At 41.2% G+C, this 21,454-nt stretch overlaps 1 protein-coding gene across 3 annotated transcripts in view; it reads left to right on the plus strand.

The window, feature by feature from the left end:
• The first annotated feature begins 14,368 nt into the window (after positions 1-14,368).
• SPTLC1 (serine palmitoyltransferase long chain base subunit 1) overlaps positions 14,369-21,454 on the plus strand; it is a 64,270-nt gene continuing 57,184 nt past the window's right edge. For 2 of the 3 annotated variants that reach the window (XM_063099355.1, XM_063099357.1), the window contains exons 1-3: positions 14,369-14,444; positions 18,734-18,841; positions 19,560-19,654. In XM_063099355.1, coding sequence (XP_062955425.1) covers positions 14,388-14,444; positions 18,734-18,841; positions 19,560-19,654 — 260 coding nt within the window. In that variant the 5' untranslated portion in view covers positions 14,369-14,387. The remainder of the gene's footprint in view (positions 14,445-18,733; positions 18,842-19,559; positions 19,655-21,454) is intronic. The other variant, XM_063099356.1, reaches the window with a different exon arrangement.

Here is a 21,454-nt window from a genome sequence, read left to right on the forward strand (position 1 = left end):
TCAATGGCTTCCTGCCCTAGAGTTCCAGGAGCTTCGGATGGCCTGCGGGGATAATGGCTTCCTGGTGGCTAAGGCATCACAGGAGCTGTATGGGAGAGCAGTTCAGAGTGCCAGGTGCTGAGAGCCACAGCTCCATTTCATTCAACCTCATTTCATCAGGTAGATGCTAATGCCCCCACTACACAGACAACAAAACAGAGGTTTAGCGAAGTTAAATAATTTAGCAAAAGTCTTAGAGCTAGTTCAGTGGTGCAGTCTGGGGTTCAAGCCTTGAACACCATGTCTGACTGACTATGCATTGAGACAGCCCTTACAGGGCCATCCCTGTCCTCAGCACTTGGCATGTAACTCGTCTAACCCTCACAACCACCCTGTCCCCATTTGACAATGGAGGAAACTAGGCCAAGAGAGGTTAAAAAACTTGCTCAAGGTCACACAGATAGTATGTGTAGGACGGATATTCATAAGAGCAAACCATATCTTAGAATAATGTTTTCACTTCTTTATAACAAAGTATGGAAATATTATTCTTAACATCTGCTATGGATTGAATTGTGTCCCCCAAAGTTTCATGTGTCTGTAACTTAACCTCCACTGTGACAGTGTTAAGAGGGTGGGAAGTCCTATTATAGTAATCAAAAGGTGAGGCCTTTGGGAACTGATTAGACTGTGAGGACCGTGTCCCAATAAATAGATTCATGCACTGATGGTTTAATGGTGGTCACTGGCGTGGTCATGAGGGCTCCACAAGGAGAGGGAGGGAGACGCACTCTCTTGCTTCTGCCATTCTCGCCACGTGACAACCCTGCGTTGCTGTAGAGCCACCACCACCAGGCCCTCACCAGATGTGCTCCCTGGACTGTGGACTTCCCAGCCTCTGAAATTGTAAGCAATAAATATGGTTTGTTTACAAATTGCCCAGTTTCAGGTATTTTGCTGTAAGTGACTGAAACAGACTAACACAACCTCTATTTAATAGAGTGTTGGCCCAAAAGTTTGCCCACTACCAAAGAGTCTATCTGTCAAGATCTCCTCCAACACTGAGATTTAATTCCCCAAGAAACCTGGTCACAGGGTCACCCCTGAGCACTGTGGGTTGAGCATATTAATAAAATACATTCGTTTCTTAAACCACCAACTTAGTCCATCTTTAAGGGGCTCTCCCAATCATATTAATCTGGACTTTTTTTTCCAAGTGTGTAACTTAGTTATTTAAGAAGTGAAACATAAGTGAAATTCTGTATCATTATAAATTTCTTATTTGTAGTATCCTGAATTGAAACTTATAAATTTTACTAAGCATAAAATAAGCTCCCATTTAAGCAAACAGAATTTGTTGCAAGGACAATTTAAGAACTACCCTGTAAAACTTTTTTCAAGATTTATGATTCAGAATAACTTTAAATATGACTTTGCATTTATACAACACCAGCATAGAGAGGTGTGGGCGAAGTTGAGAGAGCCAAACCCTGTCATTCATTTATTTCTTAATTATTTATCGAGTACCTACTAGATGCGTGAAAATATAGTGACAGAAATATTGTCACAGCTCCAACCTTTGGTCTTTGGAGAAGGCAGATGTTAACCCATACATACACAATTACATACTTGGGTTTCATCACACAAAACCGATAAGTGCTGAATCCTAAAAGGGTACATAGCTCAGGAAGGGGGGCAACTCCCTGGGAAAGCAGTGTTTGAGCTGAGACTGGCAGGATAAGAATGTTGGCCGGGAGAAGATAGCATCCCAGGAATGGAGAACAGCCTGTGAAAAGATGCAGACAGAGGTGGGGAAAGGCCTGCAGGGCTGGAGTACACCAAAGGGACAGTTAATGACTGGTCTTTATCTGGTGGTGTGGCAGGCTCTGTGGCCCATCTGATTCCACCTCCCATTTCTTTAAAATAAAACCCCATTTTATTCAAGCAGTGGGCAGAGACCCCTTACTCTCAGTGAATGTGGGCACAGTCCCCAGACTCAGAAGGCAAGTATAAGTGGATGGTTAATTCCATTCCCCCATTTCCAGTTGCTGGTTAAGTGATGGGCATGTGACCCAGTTTTGACCAACAAAATGTAAATGGAAGCATGCTGGAAGGTCCCTGGGAAAAGTTAGACTTCTAGACAAAACTTCAGAGCCCCAAGACAAGGGTCCTTTTTGCCTAAATGCCATTATGAGGCACTGTGGCCATCTGGAATCAATAATAATCCTAATGACATACAGCCAATGTGCTGACAGTGGCAAACAGAATGACAGGAAGAGTCCAGGTCCTCAAGGCTGCCGAGCTACTGAACAAAATCCCAGAACTGCCTCCCCCAGGCTTCTTGATATGTGGAATCATTAAAGGCTTTTGTGCCTTAGTCCGTTTGTGCTGCTGTAACAGAACACCACAGACTTATTGGCTCACAGTTCTGCAGGCTGGGAAGTCCAAGATCAAGGTGCCAGCAGGTTTGGCAATTCTGATTCCAAGGTGTCCCCTTGAACTCTGCATCCTCCAAAGAGGAGGAATATGTCCTCATGCAGTGGAAAGCAAACAGGCAAAGAGGCAAGAGGCTCTTAGTCACAGCTAACTGCAACTGCAACTGAGATATATATATATATATATATATATATATATATATATATATATATATATATATATATATATATGAGAAGGAATTTGTTTCAGTTATCTATTGTTGAATAATAAACCACCCAAAACATAACAGCATAAAACAACAATTTACTATTGTCTCCCACAGTTCCGTAGGTTGACTATGCTCAGCTGGGCAATTCTCACTTGCGGTCTTGCACGTGGTTTTGGTCACAGGAAAGGGGGGCTGCCGTCATCTGAAGGATCGGCTGGGCTGATGTCCAGTGGCTCATTGACACAGCCTGTGATTGCTGCTGGCTGTTGGCTGGAAGCTTCACTGTGCTGTCCCTGTGCCTACACTATTAACCTCTTCCTGCGGCTTGGGCATCTCACAGTACAGTGGCTGGTTTCCTAGAGTTATCCAAAAACAGAGTGTTCCTAGAGTCACATGGCATCATTTCCACTAAACTCTGTTGGTCAAAAACAAATTCAGAGGCAACCCAGACTCAAGGCATGATACTGGGAGGTGTGATCCGATGGGAGGACCACCTTTAAGACTAGCTACCGTACCATGGAAGGATCCTAATGGATGAATTATACAGTCAGATTGCTGTACTGCAAGGATTGGAGGAAAGCAAAATAAAATAGGGGAAATCAGTGAGGTGGCTTTGCAGGATTGTCATTGTATTAGTCCATTTCTGTTGCTTATAACAGAATACCTGAAACTGGGTAATTTAAAAGAACAGAGGTTTATTTGGCTCATGATTCTGGGACAGCTGCTTGTGGCACAGGCCTCAGGCTGCTTCTACTCAGGGTGGAAAGTGGCAGACAGCTGGTGGGTACAAACAGATCACATGGTGAAGGGAAGCAAGAGAGAGACAGAGGGGAGGTGCCAGCGTCCTTTAAACAACCAGCTCTTATGGGAACTGATAGAGCGAGAACTCACTCATTACCCCCACCCCAGGGCATTAATCTATTCTTGAGGGATCTGCCCCCATATCTGAAACCGCTCCCAACCACCACCTCTATTCCCCAAATTTTTCATCACCCTAAACATCAGCTCTGTATCCACTGAGCAATAACTTCTCATTACTCCTTGCCCCCAGTTTCTGGTAACCTCTAACCTACTGTCTCCGAAATTTTTTCCTTTTTTCTTAATTGACCCATGATAACTGTATATTTATAGAGTACATGTGATACTTGGGTACATTTGCGCAGTGTGCAATGGTCACATCAGGGTATTCAGCATATCCATCATCTCATACATTGTTCATATCTTTGGGTATCCTCTCGGCTGGCTACTTGAAGTTATGCAGTAATTTGTCATTGACTAGAAGAAGTGTCATGCCATTCCTACACCTGATCTTTTCTATGTGACCTGTCCTTTTATCCATCCTTTTGGAAGTTTTAGGAGCTTTCTTTGTTTTCATTATTCTTTAACTTTATAATTGTGAAACTGACTGTGTGGCTTTTTATAGTCACTCTGCTGGGCACCTGATGGAGACTTTGAATCTGGGAACATGTGTCCTGGGAATTTTCTCATTTTATTTCTTAGATTGCTTCCTCTCTACCTTTGTCTGTGTGCTTTGTTTCTATAACATAAATATTTGAATCTTGCAGCTTGTAAACTGATTGTCTCATCGTGTCTTTTATCCCTATCTTCTATCTCTTCAGTTTTTTGTTCTGTTTTCTAGATTTCTTTATCTCCTAAGATTTCTAATACATTCTTTCATTTTTACTTCCACATTTTTAATTCCCAAGAACTCTTTCTTGTTATCTAGATGCTCTTTTATACAGCATATGACTCCTGTCTTATGGACGCAATATATGTTTTTTCCCGGAAAAGAATGATTATATATATTTTTTATGCTCTCTGCATTAATTCCATTTTCTCAAGTTATCTTTTTAATAAACTTTGTATTTTAGAATAGGTTTAGATTTACAGAAAAATTGCAAAGATAGTACAAAGAGTTCTCAAGTACACCAAATTCAATTTCCCCTCGTATTACTAGGTTATATTAGTGTGGTACATTTATCACAATTAATGAGCCAATATTGCACAGCAAGGACAGCTGATCTTCCCCCCAGTCAGCGTAGGACCATTCAGAGGAGACTGGTCAGGAATATAGAATGGCGGGGGTGCAATTTGATGAAAAGACTCAGGCCCAGACCACAGTTTCTACACAACCCAGGTGTACCGGACCTCACTAGAGCCAGAAGTACCTATAAAGTCAACCACTAAAACCTGAGCTGCACAAAAAGCCTTCCCTAGGGAATCAGTAGCAAAGCAGCAATTTAGTTCAACCACAGAGCTCAAGTGCTGGTCCCCACAGAAAGTTGCCCCATTTTAGAAGGAAGTAAAGGACAATAAGTTACTTCCAGCACAGAGCTTAAGTGGTGGGAACAGCAAATAATACAACACAGAACTGAAAGAAAAAACAAAGTACCCACAACCAGAGACAAAGTTTGATATTAACTAGTAAAGGTCTCATTTCACCAAAGAACACCTATAACACTTAGAAGGACCAGAGGTCCCCTGGGCTACCAAGCCAGAAGCAGGGGAGGGCTGGAGGCCTCAGCTATGCCCCCCAACACCCACAACCAGTCCTGAGGGTGGGGGATGAGGGCCTCGGCCAAATCTCCCCCCAACACACGCAACCACCCCAGCAGCAAGTACTGAGCCATCACAGGAAGCACCCCAGGCTCTCCTGAGATAGGGCGGTGGGGGGGAGCCTCAGGCCTCAGTCACTCCTCCCCTACATCTGCAACCAGCCCAGTGACGACCACTGAGCTGCAGCAAGATGGGTCCTGGGTTCCCAAGCTGGGGTGGTGGGGGATGAGGGCTTTTGCAACAATCCCCTGACATCTGCACCCAGCCTGGCAATGACCAAGCCACTGCTGGAAGCCCCTTGGTCTCCCCTGCAGGAATGAGGGGGGTGCCACAAGCCTCAATCCTGCCCCTCCTCCTTCCTCCATCCTATTTCCTTTCCTTTTCCCCTCTCCCCTTCCATCCCAACTGCTCTGCAACATCATAGAATGTAAAAAAATAATATAATTAATTAAAAAAAGAAATATCTGAGAAATATGGTTAGTAGAGAAAGCAGAAGACAATTTTAAAGTGTTATTAATATATGTAGAGAGGAGTCCTCCAAGGCAAAGTCTTCCTGCCTCTTTTTTCCTCATTCCCTTGTGGTGTAAAATGTCATCTAGTCACTAGACCATTAACTTTGTATTTTTACTCCTAACCTCTTCTCTGAACTTTGGATTCAAACATACAGCTGCATATGGGACATCTCCACTTGGATGTCTGACATCCACTCCCAAACGTGCCCCTCCTTCAGTCTTCCTGTCTTAAGACAGCAAGCACCATTCACTCAGTGGTTCTGGCCAAAAACCTGGGGACAACCTTGATTCCCATTTCCCCCCACTCCAAGGAAGCCAATTCTAGCCTCAAAAGATGTCTCAGGTGGGATGACTTCTCACCTCCCATCACTACCACCCAGGGCCAAGTCAAGACTTCTACAGCAGCTTCACCCACCCCACCCCAGCCACCCTTGCATCTCTGGCATGTCTTGAAATTTACACACGTTTTCCCATCAGAAAAAAAGTTGCTTTCCTTCCAGGAGTAGAACCTACAAGAAAGAGGCCCAAGGCATTCAACTTGATCAGTTTAAGAAGAGACAAGGTATTCCCGATTTTTGTTTGCTTGTTTGCTTTGTGGTTTGTCCTGAAACGCACGCTTTTCTTGACTGAATGGTCTGCCCCCCAGAAAGCACAGCCTCAGACAAATTTGTGCAGCCAAGAAGGCTGTTTTGGGATGAGCTCCCAGGGAACGGGAGGGGGCAGTAGCTGAGTGAAAGAAGGAAGGAAAGAAAGTCAATACTTCAGGTTTTTGTTTTGTTTCATTTTGCTTTTAAGCTGGAAGACAGGAGTGGGTGTTTCCACAGGGTGCCAATTCCTTGGTATGTCCTGGTTGCACATGGACCAACGCCAAGCTAGGACCAGCCTTGTCTGTCCACTGGCGTCAGAGAGCCCCTAAGTCAAAAAGGAAGAGATGTACAACGCAGCTGACATGGTGTCATCAGGTTGAACCTGAGCAGAGCTGCTTGTTCAGGCCACTGCTAGCATTAAAAGTGCCTAAAGAATTAGAGGCAGGCACCCAGCGCAAGCTTGATCAGCACCCAGACTCGAACCCAAGGCACCCAGTGCAAACTTGATGTGCTGCAGGGCCAGGCTCAGAACAAGGTGTCAGTTTTGCTTTCTCAGCACTCAAGTGTTTTATGTTTTCCTGATTAACCCTGGTTGACACCCTGCTTCTAACATTGCTCCTGTCAGTCACTTCTCAACACAGCAGGCAGAGCAATACTGGCAAAATCCAAGTCAGAGCATGTCACTCCTTTGATGAGAACCTTCAACAGCCCCCACATCACCTGGGAAAGGGCAGGGTTCTTAGGGTGACCCACAAGCCCCACAAGACCTGGTCCCTTGCTCACTCCTAACCTCACCTCCTACTCCACTCCCTCTGGTCCACTCCCTTCCAGCCACACTGGCCTCTTCACTCTGCCCTGAACATTCTGGGAATACTCCTGGTTTAGGGCCTTTGCATCCACTATTCTCTCTACCAGCAAAGTTCACAGAAGCTGAGAAATTCTTGCGGTATGCAGTGCAAAAGGGCGAAGATACCCATTAGATATCTGCATGGCTAGCTCACTCATTTCCGTCTGGTCTTTAAATCGAAAGTCAGCCTCACAGTAAGGCTACCCTGGTCAGTCCAAACCCCTGCAACCCCCCTTCTGTGATTTCAATCCTACTTCCTTGCTTTATTTTTTTTTCTCTGTAGCATTTATCATGATCTAAGATAATATGTGAGAATATTTTACTTATTTATTTTGTTTCTGTCTGGTTCCTATAGTAGACAATAAGCTCCATGAAGGAAAAGACTTTTGATTGTTTTGTTCACTTCTTTGTTCCTATATCCTTGAAACAGGCTTATAGTAGGTACTCAGTAAATATTGAATACATGAGTAAATACAGAGAAAATGTAGCCTCAAAAAAAAAAAATGAGCTGGCTGTTATGAATAAGAGATAATGAGACATTTTCATTTTAAAAAAACTCCAATTCTTAAAAATCAGTAGATGGTTGAGTTACAGAATAATTATGACTAAAAAGTGATTTATTGAACTGAAATATCACTCTGAACATTCTTGCAGTGTGTGGCACAAAAGAATAAAGGGAAGGAAGAGGGAAAAGTAAACGTGAGAGACACATAAGACAGATTTGGAACATCTGAAATCTGTTTAATTGAAATTTCAAAACAGGGAAACAAAAAGAACAGAAGAGAGGAAATATTCAGAGATATAATTAAGAGTAATCCAACAGAATTGAAGAAAGTTATATAACTACTCATGTTGAAAGTACAAAAAAGATACAATAACAAAAACAGAAATAACACAATTTAAAACTGAGCAAAGGATTTGAAATAGATATTTCTTCAAAGAAAATATACATATAGCCAACAAACATATGAAAAGATGCTTCACACCCACTAGGATGCCTATAACCAATAAGACAGACAATAAAAAGTGTTGGTGAGAATGTGGAGCTGTCAGAACCCCTGTATTGCTAGTGGGAATGTAAAATGGTCCAGCAGCTTTGAACAACAGTTTGGCATTTACTCAAAATGCTAAACATAGAATTACCATATAACCCAGCAATTCCACTCCTAGGTTTATACCCAAGAGAAATAAAGACTGATGTCCACACAAAAACTTGTACCTGAATGTTCATAACAGCATTATTGATAATAGTACAAATGAGGAAACAACCCAAATGTCTCAATAAATCTTAGCTATTATTACCTCTGGAAGAAGGTCAAGAAAACCAAATATTTAGCTTTTCTTTCTTTACAGCAGATGAAGACAATAGAAACAGTGACCCATCAAGGACAACATGCCATAAAGATACAGGGAATTAAAATAATGTGGTGCACAATGGCCAAGAGACTGAAGCAAGTGTCCACCAGCAGATGGATCGATAAGGAAACGTGGAGATACATACCTTGGAATATTATTTAGCCTTGAAAAAGAAGAACATCTTGTTATATGCTACACTGTGGATGAACCTAGAGGACAGTATGCTAAGTGACATAGTCAGCTGCAAAAAAGAGATGATTCCACTTACACAGGTATCTAAAATAGTCAAACTCTTAGAAACATAAAGTAGGATGGTGGCTGTCAGGGGCTGGAGGGAGAAGAAAAGGAGAGTTTTCGATGGACAGAGTTTCAGTTTTGCAAGCTGAGAACGTTCTAGAGATCTGTTGCCCAGCAATGTGCACATGGTTAACACTACTGTACTGTTCACTTAAAAATGATTAAAATGCTAAATTTTATGTTACATCTTTTTGACCATTGTAGTAAACACACACACACACACACACACACACACACACACACACACACAAACCAATATGGGTAAAACCACTTGTCTTAGTCTGTTCAGGCTGCTATAACAAATACCATGGATTGGGTGGCTTATAAACAACAGAAATTTATTTCTCACCATTCTGGAGACTGGGAAATTCCAGATCAAGGTGCAGTAGGTTCAGTATCTGGTGAGGGCCTTCTTGCTGTGTCCTCACATGGAAAAAGGGAAAGAAAAGCAAAAAGGGCCTAGTTAATGCCCTCCAGCTCTTTTATAAGGTCACTAATCCTATTCACGAGGGCTCTACCCTCATGTCTTAATCACCTCCTAAAGGCCACCACCTCTTAATACTATCATGTTGGCGATTAAGTTTCTACATATTGATTTGGGGGGTACACATTCAGACCATAGTAGAGTGTTTACAAGAGAGGTTAGCATATAAACTGATAGACTGAATAAAGCTGATGACCATTGCCAACGTGGGTGGCCATCATTCAATCTGTTGAGGTCCTGAATGGAACAAAAAGGCAGAGGAAGAGTGAATTTGCTTCTGCATCAACTGGGACCCATCTTCCCTGCCCTTGAACATCAGCCTTTGGACTCAGAGTGGGATTTATACCTTTGGCTCCCCTGATTCACAGGTATTAAGACTGGGAGTGAATTACAGCACCAGCTTTCCTGGTCCTCCAGCTTGCAGATGGCAGATCATGAGACTTCTTGGCCTCCATAATCACAAGAGCCAATTCCTATAACAAATCTCTATCCATCCATCCATATATATATATATACACACAAACATATTATATTTTATATATTTAAAAAATATATATTTTATTATATAAAAGATATATACATATAAAAGATATCTTTTACATATATATATGTTATCTCCTATTGGCTCTGTTTCCCCAGAAAACCCTAATACTCCCAGTACCTGTGAATGTGGCCTTATTTGGGAAAAGGGTCATAATGGATGTAATTAAGGATCTCAAGATGAGATCATTCTATATTATCTAGGTGGGCCCTATATTCAATGAGTAGTGTCTTTATAAGAGACATAGAGGAGAGAAACAGAGAAAGAGAAAGCCCTGTGAAGAATGTAGAAATTGGAGTAATGCAGCCACAAGCCAAGGAATGCCTAAAGCCACCACAAGGGGAAACAGCAAGGAAATATTTTCCCCTAGAATCTTCAAAGAGAGTGTGGCCCTGCCAAGACCTTGGTGTTGGACTTCTGACCTCCATAACTATGAGAAAATAAATTTCCCTTGTTTTAAGACTTTTAGTTCATGGTCATTTGTAACAGCAGCCCTAGGAAACTAGTACTTATTTTTGGTACCATAAAGTGAGGTGCTGCTGTAACAAATACTTAAAACTGTGGAAGTGGCTTTGGAATTGGGCAATGCGTAGCAATTGAACGAATTTTGAGGTGCTTGAGAGAAAATGTCTAGACTTTCCTGAAGACACTATTAGTAGAAACGTGGATTTTAAAGGCAACTCTAGTGAGGGCACAGAGAAAGTGAAAAGCACGGCAAAGAAAACTTCTATCATTTTATATCTCATCATGAGAAGAATGTCTGTGGAAATATGGATGTTAAAGGCATTTTTGTTAAAGGCTCAGAAGGAAATGAGTAACATGTTATTGAAAACTTGAGGAAAGGTGATCCTTGTGACATAGTGGCAAAAAACTTTACAGAATTGTGTCCTGTAGTTATGTGGAAAGCAAAATTCTTAAGCAATGAACTTACATATTTAGCTGACGGCATTTCTAAGCATAGTATTGAAGATGTGGTCTGTTTTTTTCTTGCTGCTCATAGTAAAATGAAAGAGAAAAGAGGTAAATTGAGGAAGGAGCTGTTAAACAAAAAGAGTCAGCACGGGATGATTTGAGAGTTTCCTGGCTTTTCCAAACTGCAAAGGATGTTACAATTTAGGAAATTCACTGTTAGTAAAGTGTACTCTGCAGAGAGTGCCAAGCGGTGTGCCTAGAAAACCTCTTGCTGAAAAGATTTGGTGTGTGACTGATGGATCCACTCAACCATCTCAGCAGAGCCAGGAATAGATACAGGCTTATTCAGAAAAGATAGGTGGGGGAACTTCTTGCCTAATGGCATGGATCCTTGTGACAAACATGAGAAACCCACAAGTTTTTCTGAGAAGGTTATTTCAGTAGAAACAAAGTCAGCTTGGCCTGAAGGGACAGAGACAAGACAAAGTGAAAGAGGGCTGTTAGATTTCCAAAATTCTACAGGAAGGAAGTGGGCTACTCACAGAGCTACTCAGCTGTAAACACATGCTGCCCTTTAAGGAAAAGGGAGAATGACTATGAGGGTAGAGTCATGGGTGCAGGGGTAGAGGCTGGAAGTGCAAGAGAAGAGACCTACTGAGCTGCCATGTGCACAGAGACCTATGAAGCTGTGGGCCCAGCTTAAAGCCACAAAGAATTATTCTCAGGCCTTGAAAGCAGATGAAACTTGCCTTGCTGGATTTCTGATTTGCTTAGCACTGATGACCCCTTTATTCAATCAATTTTGTCCCTTTTGTAATAAGAATGTCTATTATATACCCTTCCTACCATTGCAATTTGGAAATAGATAACTTGTTTTCTAGTTTTACAAGAAATTAGATGGAGAGGAATTTTGTCCCTGCATGGATCATACCCAGAGACTAACCTATACCTGATGTATGTGGTCTCAACTATGCATAATTTAGATGGTGAGATTTGGGACTTTTTGAACTGACATGTATGATACTTAGATGACAGCTGAGAACTTTGAAGATGTTGGGATGAGATGAATGTATTTTGCACATGAGACGGTTGTGAATTTGGGAAGCCAGAGGTCAGGTCAGACTATAGTAAATTGAATGGTAGCCCCCCAAAAGACATGTACATGTCCTAATCCCTGGAACTTGTGAATATGGCCCTATTTAGAAAAAGTTCTTTGCGGATGAAACTAAGTTAAGGTTCTTGCTGGAAAAGACAAGGAAGAATTCTCCCCCAGAACCTTTGGAGTATATGCAGCCCAGTTGAAACTTTAATTTTGGTCATCTGGCCTCCAGAAATGTGAGAGGATAAATTTCTGTTGCTTTAAGCCACCCAGTTTGTGGTCATTTGTTACAGCAGCCCTAGGAAACTAACACAGAGGCCAAGCAAGAGCACAACATTAAACAAAGTCCCACAGGGTATCTGTTACAATTATCTACTAATACGTAACAGTCCCAAAATAGTGGCTTAAAACAATAACACTCATTAATTTTACTCATGAATTTGGAGGTTGTCTGGGCTTAGCTAAGCATATCTCAGTCAGGGTCTCTCAGGTGGTTGTAACCAGATGGTGGCTGGCGCTGAGCCATCTTGGAGGCATCTTCCCTCTTATGTCTGGCCCCTGGACTGGTAAGACGCAAACAGCTAGGGGCTGGAGCAGCTGGGGCCCCTTGCTCATCTCTTTCTCTACGTGGTCCCCACATGATCTCTTGCATGCCAGCTGCATTCTATTACAGAAGCTGTCATAAGAATACGCCCAGTCTCAAAGGGAGAACACAGGCTCCATTTCTCTACGGGTAGTGTAAATGAATTTGCAAACAGTGCCACTGATTCAAAATTGCAGGGGAAATGTAAAGTTCACCCCTCAGAGTTGCCTTGCTATGGGGGACAAAGGAGCTACAATATTTATATACCTGAAACTATCAGTCATCCATGCTGTTAACTAATGTCCAGGAGAAGATAAATTCCCAGATATTTCCAGCTCTCCATGAGAGCAGGAAACATGGATCTGGCATGTGTGAAATGCAGATGTGGCCTGTTGGAATGAAAGCACCTGGGGAAAGCAATGTGCACAAGCACAGGCATGGATATCTGCAGATGTGGGCAGAGCACTGACTTATGGGCTACACAGTGCCAACTCTCTGTGGATATGTAACACAAGTACTGATGCCATTTAAGAGTACCAGGGAAAGTCATGATTACTCAAATAAATGGCACTGGGAAAGTCTGTTATTCTTTAGAAAAAAATAATGAAGGCCCATACCTCTTGTCAGACAAAAATATAATTTCCCAAGAACTAACTGTAAACAACAAACCGATGCAAGCATGGTAGGAAAGCACAGGTGCGGTGCAGGAGGCTTTTCTAAGGAAGACAGAACCCAGAGGCAATAAAGGAACAGACTGAAACATTACATAAAATGTAAAATGAAGGTGTGACAAAAGACAGTAAAAATCACTAGAAACTGAGAGAAAATAATTTTCATACATAAAATAGTAAAATATAAGTTACTCAGAATGTATAGAGCGTTCCTATGAATCCATAAAAAAATGAAAAATAACCGATAGGAAAATGGATAAAGAATATTAATTGGTGGTTTATAGGTCTACAAATGCCAATAAACATACAAGCTGCTCAACCTTGTGAGTAACCAGAAACATGAAAAATAAAGCTCAGTGAGGTATCATTTTATTTCCATTAAATTGGCAAAAGTTTTTAAAAAGATTGATAACACCCATCATGGAATAGAGTGTGGATACACTCTCAAACATTTTAAATTGGGTGAGCCATTTCGGAGAGCAACATGGTAGTATTTATCACAGTTAATAACGTGCATACGCTCCGGCTAAAAGTCCACTTTGAAGAAATTGGTCAGAAATACTCCAACGTGCACAGAGAAATGTACACACACGGAACATCGATGTCTATGGCAGCATTGTTTGTAACAGGAGAAAACTGAAACAACATAGGTGTTCACAAGAGAGAAACAGTTAAATTAAAAGAAATTAGGAACGTACGTGACACATTTTTTCAAGAAATAGTCTTTAACCATTAAAAATAAAAGATCCACGTGGGGGGGGGGATGCTATAAAACAAATAGGAAAAAAGTTGTAGAAAAGTATTGTCCCTGTGATCCCAATTATGTTTAAGAAATCCAGTTAAGCGTGTGCATGCGTGGTGTGCCTGTGCATTCGAAGGCACACCCGCAGAGCCTCAGAGGACGCCTGACACAGTGTCATTTGAGAGTTGGCTTTTTTGTACGTTTCAGTATTTTTTCAATAATGCATTCCTGGATTACTTACGTAACTTAAAAGTAAAGAATGTGCTGCAATCACCTTAATAACAATGTCTGTGGCCAACTGACTGGCGAGGGTGAGGGCCGTTCCTGCCACTTCTGCACCCGAGCCCAGCACTCCCCCGCCACCCCCTGAGCACCGCTCCCACAGCCGCCACAGGGCACCCGGAAGCGCCTACTCGCGCCGCGCCGCCCCGCCCTTCCCGCCCTTGTGCGCAAGCGCGAAGGGCACTGCCGGCCCTCGGCCGCCCCGCCCCCGCAGCGTGAAGACGTCACTGGGCCGCGCCGCGCACGACTGACGCGTCTGGGGCCCGCCCTTCGAGAGGAAGCTACACTGTGGACTATGGCGACTGCCGCTGAGCAGTGGGTACTGGTGGAGATGGTACAGGCGCTCTACGAGGTGGGCTTCACGGCCCGAGCGGTCCGCGACCGCTCCCAGCCCCGGGCAGGGGGACGGCGCATGTGCATCTGTGGCCTACCTCGCTGGGGCTGGCTCTGTCGCGCTCCGGCTCTCGGCGTTGGTCGCCGGAGGGCTCCCTGGAGTTCCCAGTCCCCGCGGCGCAGTGTGGGGAGGGTCGGGAGCGGGCAGGGACCGGGACCGAGGGTCTGGAGGGGAGCAAGGAAGGAGCACGTGGGAGGGGGCGAAGGACACGGGTCCTTGAGAACTGGCGTAGGGACTGTTGGTGAAACAGAGTAGCGAAGATAAAGTGGAAAACCCTAGTCTGGGGAGGTCCTCGGGAGGTCGGGTCCTTGGAACTGTGGAGCAGGCAATCGGGGAAGAACCGTGTTAGGCTGGAGTTTGTTTTTGCAGAGGGGCAGGGAGAGTGGGTTAGAAAAGAAGCCGAATGATTTAGGGTGTAACCATAAGAAATAGTCTGTCGTTCGTCTGCATACGTCCCATTTTCTGTTATATGACGATACAACTATTTTAGTAGATTTTTTAATTTTTAAAAAATTTTTTGAATCAAAATTGATTATACATATTTTTGGGGTTCAACGAGATATGTTGACTAATCAATATTACTAGTATATATATTGTTACAAATCGTAATTATTCTTTATGCCCCTTGTCCAATCTCACCCTATCCCCCTTTCCCTCCCCATTCCCCCCTAAATTACCCTAGATTTCTTCCCTCCTTCTGAAAGAATAATGGTTACTCTGTTGATTTGTTGCCTAGATGATCTGTCCAATGCTGAGAGGTGTGTTCAGGTCCCCCAATATTATCATAGAGCAGATGCTTCTTCTGTCACTCTGAAATGACCTTTGTGGAGAGAGACATCCTCTTCTTTTCTCTATCTCTGCTGGTGACTCTCCCTGTGTCCACGCACTCCAGTGGTTGGCAAACCATCTACATGGTGGTTGTGGCATCTAGCTGTATGGAGGTGATGTTTTTGGCATGTTTCTTGGTGCTGGTTGTGTGCCTGGTTGTGGGGAGTGTCTGGTCCCTAGATCCATGCCTCGGGTCCCCAGGCGAGCCCTGAGGTGCTGGCACGGTGTACCTGGTTGTGGGAGGGGGGGTCTGGTTCTGGGCTCCATTCCTCAGATCCTGGATGGGCCCCGAGGCACTGGCGTGGTGTGCCTGGTTGTGGGAGCGGGGGGGGGGGGGGGGGGGGGGGTTCAGGTCACCTTCAGTACATTTTTAAAGGGAGAATAGTTTGCAGTTTTTTGAAGGACTAGCTATTCCAGATAAATAAGCTAATACAAATCAAAATGTCAGTCTTAACGTTCATTCATGTAATAACTGAGCTGAATGGTGCTGCTTGTAGAACTTTCTGCATCTTTTGTCTCTGAGTTATTCAATACAGTAGTCACTAACCTCATGTTAATGGTTATTAGGCACCGAAGAATTAAATTTTTGATTTAACTTAAATGTTAATTTGAATAGCCACATGTGACTTAGTGGCTACGGTATTGGACCGCACAACTCTAGGCACTAGGGACGTACAATGAACAAACAGGCAGAAGTCCCTGAGATTGTACAGCTTACATTCATTTAGAGTGAATTTCACTTTTCTTTTGATTTTTTTTTTTTTTTTGAAACAATATTGCTGCTTACTGGCAGAAGTAATGATGATGTAAGACATTTCAAGAATATTTTCTTGAAAAATAGTTGAGAAAACAGATGTAGCTCTTTCCTATCATATTGTTTAAGTGTTCCAGCGTTGGGTTAATTATAGCGACTATGGTAAGAAGAGCCACTGAAATTGAATGATTCTTTTTTGAGAAATTATTTTTTAAAAAAAGAAATGAATAATTTTCTATTATATCTTGTTTGCTCCCTTTTTGAACACTTTTTGACTTCACAGACCCTGAAACTGACCAACAGTGAGACTTGGGAGAACTCCCCCTGTATGTAATATTTCCTGGTGAGGGAAAGAAGTGACATTTGGGATTTTTATTAATTCACTAGACAGGTAGTTTCTCAGCTTTTCTGAGGGTGATTTCTTTGTGGGATGGTCTTTTTAACTAGTGTCTTGGGCAGGTGTATGCCTGCTAGAATCCAACTATTGAGAAAGCTAAAAGGGTATTTTAGACTTATTCCCAAATGAATTATATTTAAGGGCAATCAGCAGATTTTACAAATCCTTTTAAAGGGAGACTTATATTCTTGCTCCCAATTTCTATGCACTTTGTATGTAGACTTTGAGTTTTGTATAGTATACCCAAAAAAGAAATAACTGTGTGTATGTGTCTGTGTGTAGCATATGTATGTAGTTTTATATATTTATTTATTTTTTATTTTGTTTTAATTTTTTGGCAGCTGGCCAGTATGGGTATCTGAACCCTTGACCTTGGTGTTACAACACCACACTCTAACCAGCTGAGCTAGCCAGCCAGTCCTTGTAGGTAGTTTTAAAGTTATTTGTGCATTGACTTGAAAGATTACATATGAATTTGTCAGCAGTTTTCCAGTCTCCAGATTGTGGGTTTTTAAAAAACTATGGTGAATCGTTATTACTTTGTTTCTGCCTAATGTTTGAAAATAATTTGTGTTTAAATTTCTAAGTGCCTCTTTTTAATGATTGTTTCAATTACAACCCATTGATGTAGAGAACCCAGTAACTGACTGGGGGTTTAGTGGATATCTGGAATCTTCCATATGCATAGTGTATAGTTGTACAAAACATAAAAGTCAGCCTGGCCTTTATCTTGAAAACGTACAGTTGAAAAGAGGACCTGAGATGGATAGTTTCATTAAAGTACCCTTATGCCTGTTGACAGGAAAACGATATATACCTTTGGGGAACTACAGTAGGAAAGAGGCCTGGTCTTTATGCATATATAGTCTCTTTTTTTCTCTGCCACATTCTAAGAAGGATTTAAAGAGGTGCAAAACTTAAGAATTGTGGAAGCTCATTATCCCGTAACTGTCAACTCACCCATGTGTGGATGGATGTGGTGGAAGGCTAGTTAAGCTGTGGAATGTTTTTTTACGGTCATTTCCCACCTGGAAAAATTTAAAGTACCCAAAGGGTCTGATGGTTTGTATTTTTTTGAATATTAGGATTCTGTGTCAGATTTTATTTTTAAACATTTAATTTTTAAGTTCAAATACAAGTCTTTCCATGAACCTTTTGAAGTACCCTCATATATATTGCTCTATAAAACTTTGGAAAATCTGCAATAAACCAATTATTATGAGTACATTCTAGTATAAGTTTAATGATTATACTCTGTGTAAAAGAAACTACAAATTGTTGACACTTAGTGGAGATTGAAAGAGTTTTCAATATAAATAAAACATTTATCTGTATGGCGTATAGATACCTGTGGAATATTGTAGAATATCTCCTTTCAGAATTTGACTAGAAGAAAGCTTTTATCACAGAACTTGTTCTGCAGTGTTATCCCTAAACTTATTCTCAGGCTATAAAATAAATAATAAAAGTTGGTACAACTTAGTATATATTTAAAAATTTTTCATTTTTATCCTTAAAGAGCTTTTAAAAGCTGAAACTATTAGAGGTCTTTCATGTGATGGAGAAAGTGCTTAGTATTAGAAATGGGAAAAAGGGATTGTATTAGTCTATTTTGTGTTGCTATAACAGAAAAACCTGAGACTGGGTAATTTATAAAGGAAAGAGGTTTATTTGGCTTACGATTCTGGGACAGCTGCATCTGGCATGGGCCTCAGGCTGCTTCTACTCATGGTGGAAAGTGGCAGGCAGTCGGCGGGTACAAGCAGATCACAAGGCGGGAGGAAGCAAGAGAGAGAAGGAGAGAGAGAGAGAGAAGGACAGAGAGAGAGAGAAGGAGAGAAGGTGCCAGGGTACAGAGAGAGTGAGAGAAAGAGAGAGAGAGAGAAGGAGAGAGAGAGAGAGAGAAGGAGAGAAGGTGCCAGGGTCTTTTTAAGCAACGAGCTCTTGTGGGAACTAATAGAGCGAGAACTCACTCATTAATCCCCGCTCCCCCAGGGAGAGCGTTAATCCATTCATGAGGGATCTGTCCCCATGACTCAATCAGTTTCCAACACTGCCACATTGGAGATCAAATTTCCACATGAGTTTTGGAGGGGACAACACATCCAAACTACATCAGGGATGAATAGAAATTAAGGGAGCTTTTAAAGTAAATTCTAAGAAGTAACAGATTAAAAGGCTTGGAGGTGGGTTACATTTTATGTGTAGGTTTCGAAAGTGTTTATTTTGTATCTTTTATTGTTTTGTTTTTGTTTTGGACTCTCTTAGGCTCCTGCTTATCATCTTATTTTGGAAGGAATTTTAATACTCTGGATAATCAGACTTCTGTTCTCTAAAACTTACAAATTACAAGAACGATCTGATCTTACCCTCAAAGTAAGAATGTAAATCTCTATTTTATTATTTGGTGTATGATTATAGTTGCCACACCTTTCCAAAAAGAATTTCTAGTGGCTCAGCTATATATGTTAAAATGTTTTTTGTAATTTAAGGAAATCAAGGGGAATGAAATATCAGGGCAGGCAAAATATGGGGGAAACTGGGCATAAAATAAATACCCAAAGGAATATCATATTATGGTCCTGTATACTTTGCAAGGAGTAAACAGCAATCTTAGAAATAGATGATTAGGGGAAAGCAGGGGCAACTCCTGGATTTTGAATATCCATATGAAGGTTACATGAGTTGCTCAAGAAAAATATAACTGTTTTTGAAGCCTGAGGGAAAGTTTTCCCTATGGTCTTCATAAAGGAGATTCAGAGTTGGAAAGAATCCCACCCATCCCTACCCCAAATTGAATTTTTATGTGTTGTGTATGGTAAGGACAAAAAAAATCTGAGCATAGAAATGAAATTTTCTTAAATTGTCAGGTTACCCATAAAACTCTACATGGAAAAGAGCCTTTACCTGTGATAAGGAAAGAGTCACGGGTGTTAAATTCACAAGAGTGATTCTGTTTTCATTCCAGCCTCAAAAGCTAGACATGTGATTTCTAGCCATGTATTTATTATGGCTTATCCATTACGACAAACAATTCAGATATCGCTGGAAGTGACTAGCACTGTGCTGTATTTTAACTTCTTTTTTCCTGTAGGAAAAGGAAGAGTTGATTGAAGAGTGGCAACCAGAGCCTCTTGTTTCTCCTGTCTCTAAAGACCATCCTGCTCTCAACTACAACATTGTTTCAGGGTAAATTGGTTTTGCTATTTGAAGGACCTGTGTTTGGATTCCTGTAGGTATATTTGCTAAAGTATATTGTGGCTTTTTGCTATTTGAAGGACCTGTGTTTGGATTCCTGTAGGTATATTTGCTAAAGTATATTGTGGCTTATAAGTATTCCTTTTTAACTGAAATAAAACATTTATAAATTTCTGGGAATAATTAATTTCTTTAGTTCCCAATATAAAAATGTCTTTTAGGGATGTTATGGGCATTTTTTAAAGTCTCCAATTTGGAGATTAATGTTTGTCCTTTATTCCAAAAAAAAAAAATCTTTTTTTCAGATTAATGCATGCACATGGTTATATTTCAAATGGTCAAGACACAGTTAAAATGAAAAGCAACAGACTCCTGCTTTTTCCCCCACCTGGTTTATTTCTGATTTTAGGTCAGTCAGAGGTTACTTTCATAACTCAAGATAGTAATAATATGCTTACACTACTGTTTCTTGATTCACCAGCTATAGACAACACCTGTTGACCCCCACAACATGAATTATGAAACTTCAGTTCACTTACACTACCTCCCTCCTTGCTTCCAATGTCTGATCTGTTGTATTTTTAGTTCTTCTGTTGGTTTTCTTTGCTTTATTGTATGTGGGGTTTTTTTAATTTTAAAGAATACAGAAAATATCAGATACCTATATATACCCATCACCCAGAATTAATAGGTGTTAACATTTTGCTATCTTCAAATCTATCTTTAAAAAGAAATAAAATACAAATACAGCTTAAGAAATTCCTTCCCATCTTCACTTATTCTTGTCTCTACAAAATAACCACTGTCTTGAAGTTGGTGGATGTCTTCTCTTTGCTTCTATTTATAATTTTACCACATGTACCTGTTGGTTTGAAAATATTTTATGTTTTGTTTAAAAGTATGATGCAAGATATTTTCCTGAATATACTTGTGTTCTTCTACTGGTCTAACAGAGGCTTTTATACTTCACTTCTGTGTGTCTCTTTAGTCTTATAAAAATTGCACATGTTCTAAAATCAAATTTACCGATCATTTATCTTGTAGTTTGGTCTTTTGAGGTCTTAAAAAGTCCTTTCCTATCCCTGAGGTCTAATTAGACTGCTTACCATATGATGCTAAGTTGTCCCAGCATTATTTATTTATTTATTTATTCATTTATTGTCTTTTTCGTGACCGGCACTCAGCCAGTGAGTGCACTGGCCAGTCCTATATAGGATCCGAACCCGCGCGCGGCGGGAGCGTAGCTGCGCTCCCAGCGCCGCACTCCTGAGTGCGCCACGGGCTCGACCCCCAGCATTATTATTTAAATAGTCCATTTTTTACCTACTGATTAGAAATCTGCCTTCTTTTGTATGTCAAGTTCCCTTATAAAGGGTCTGTTTGTGGCTTTTATTTCCATTCTTTTCCTGTATTTGTCTCTCCATGTACCAGGGCCTCACTTGTATAAATACCACAGCTCTATAATAAACCTTGACTAGAATGAGCCCTTCCACTTCCTTGTTTTTCAAAGTTGTCTAGGCTGTTCGTGACTCTTTATTCTTCAGTGTGAATTTAGATTTAGCTGATCAAATTAGACCCAGAAATGTGTTTGGACCTTTTAGTAGAAATGCATTGAATTTATGGAGTAATTTGGAGAGCAGTGGTATCTTGCTGATACTAAGTCTCACCGTCCCTGTGCATGGCATATCACTTGTATACTTGGGTCTTTTATTTCCTACAGTAAAGTTATATAATTTTCATCATAAAGACTTTGCTTATTGTACTTTTTGTACTACTTATTTTGAAATATTT

This window comes from Cynocephalus volans, chromosome 6, assembly GCF_027409185.1.
Source record: "Cynocephalus volans isolate mCynVol1 chromosome 6, mCynVol1.pri, whole genome shotgun sequence".
NCBI lineage: Eukaryota > Metazoa > Chordata > Mammalia > Dermoptera > Cynocephalidae > Cynocephalus > Cynocephalus volans.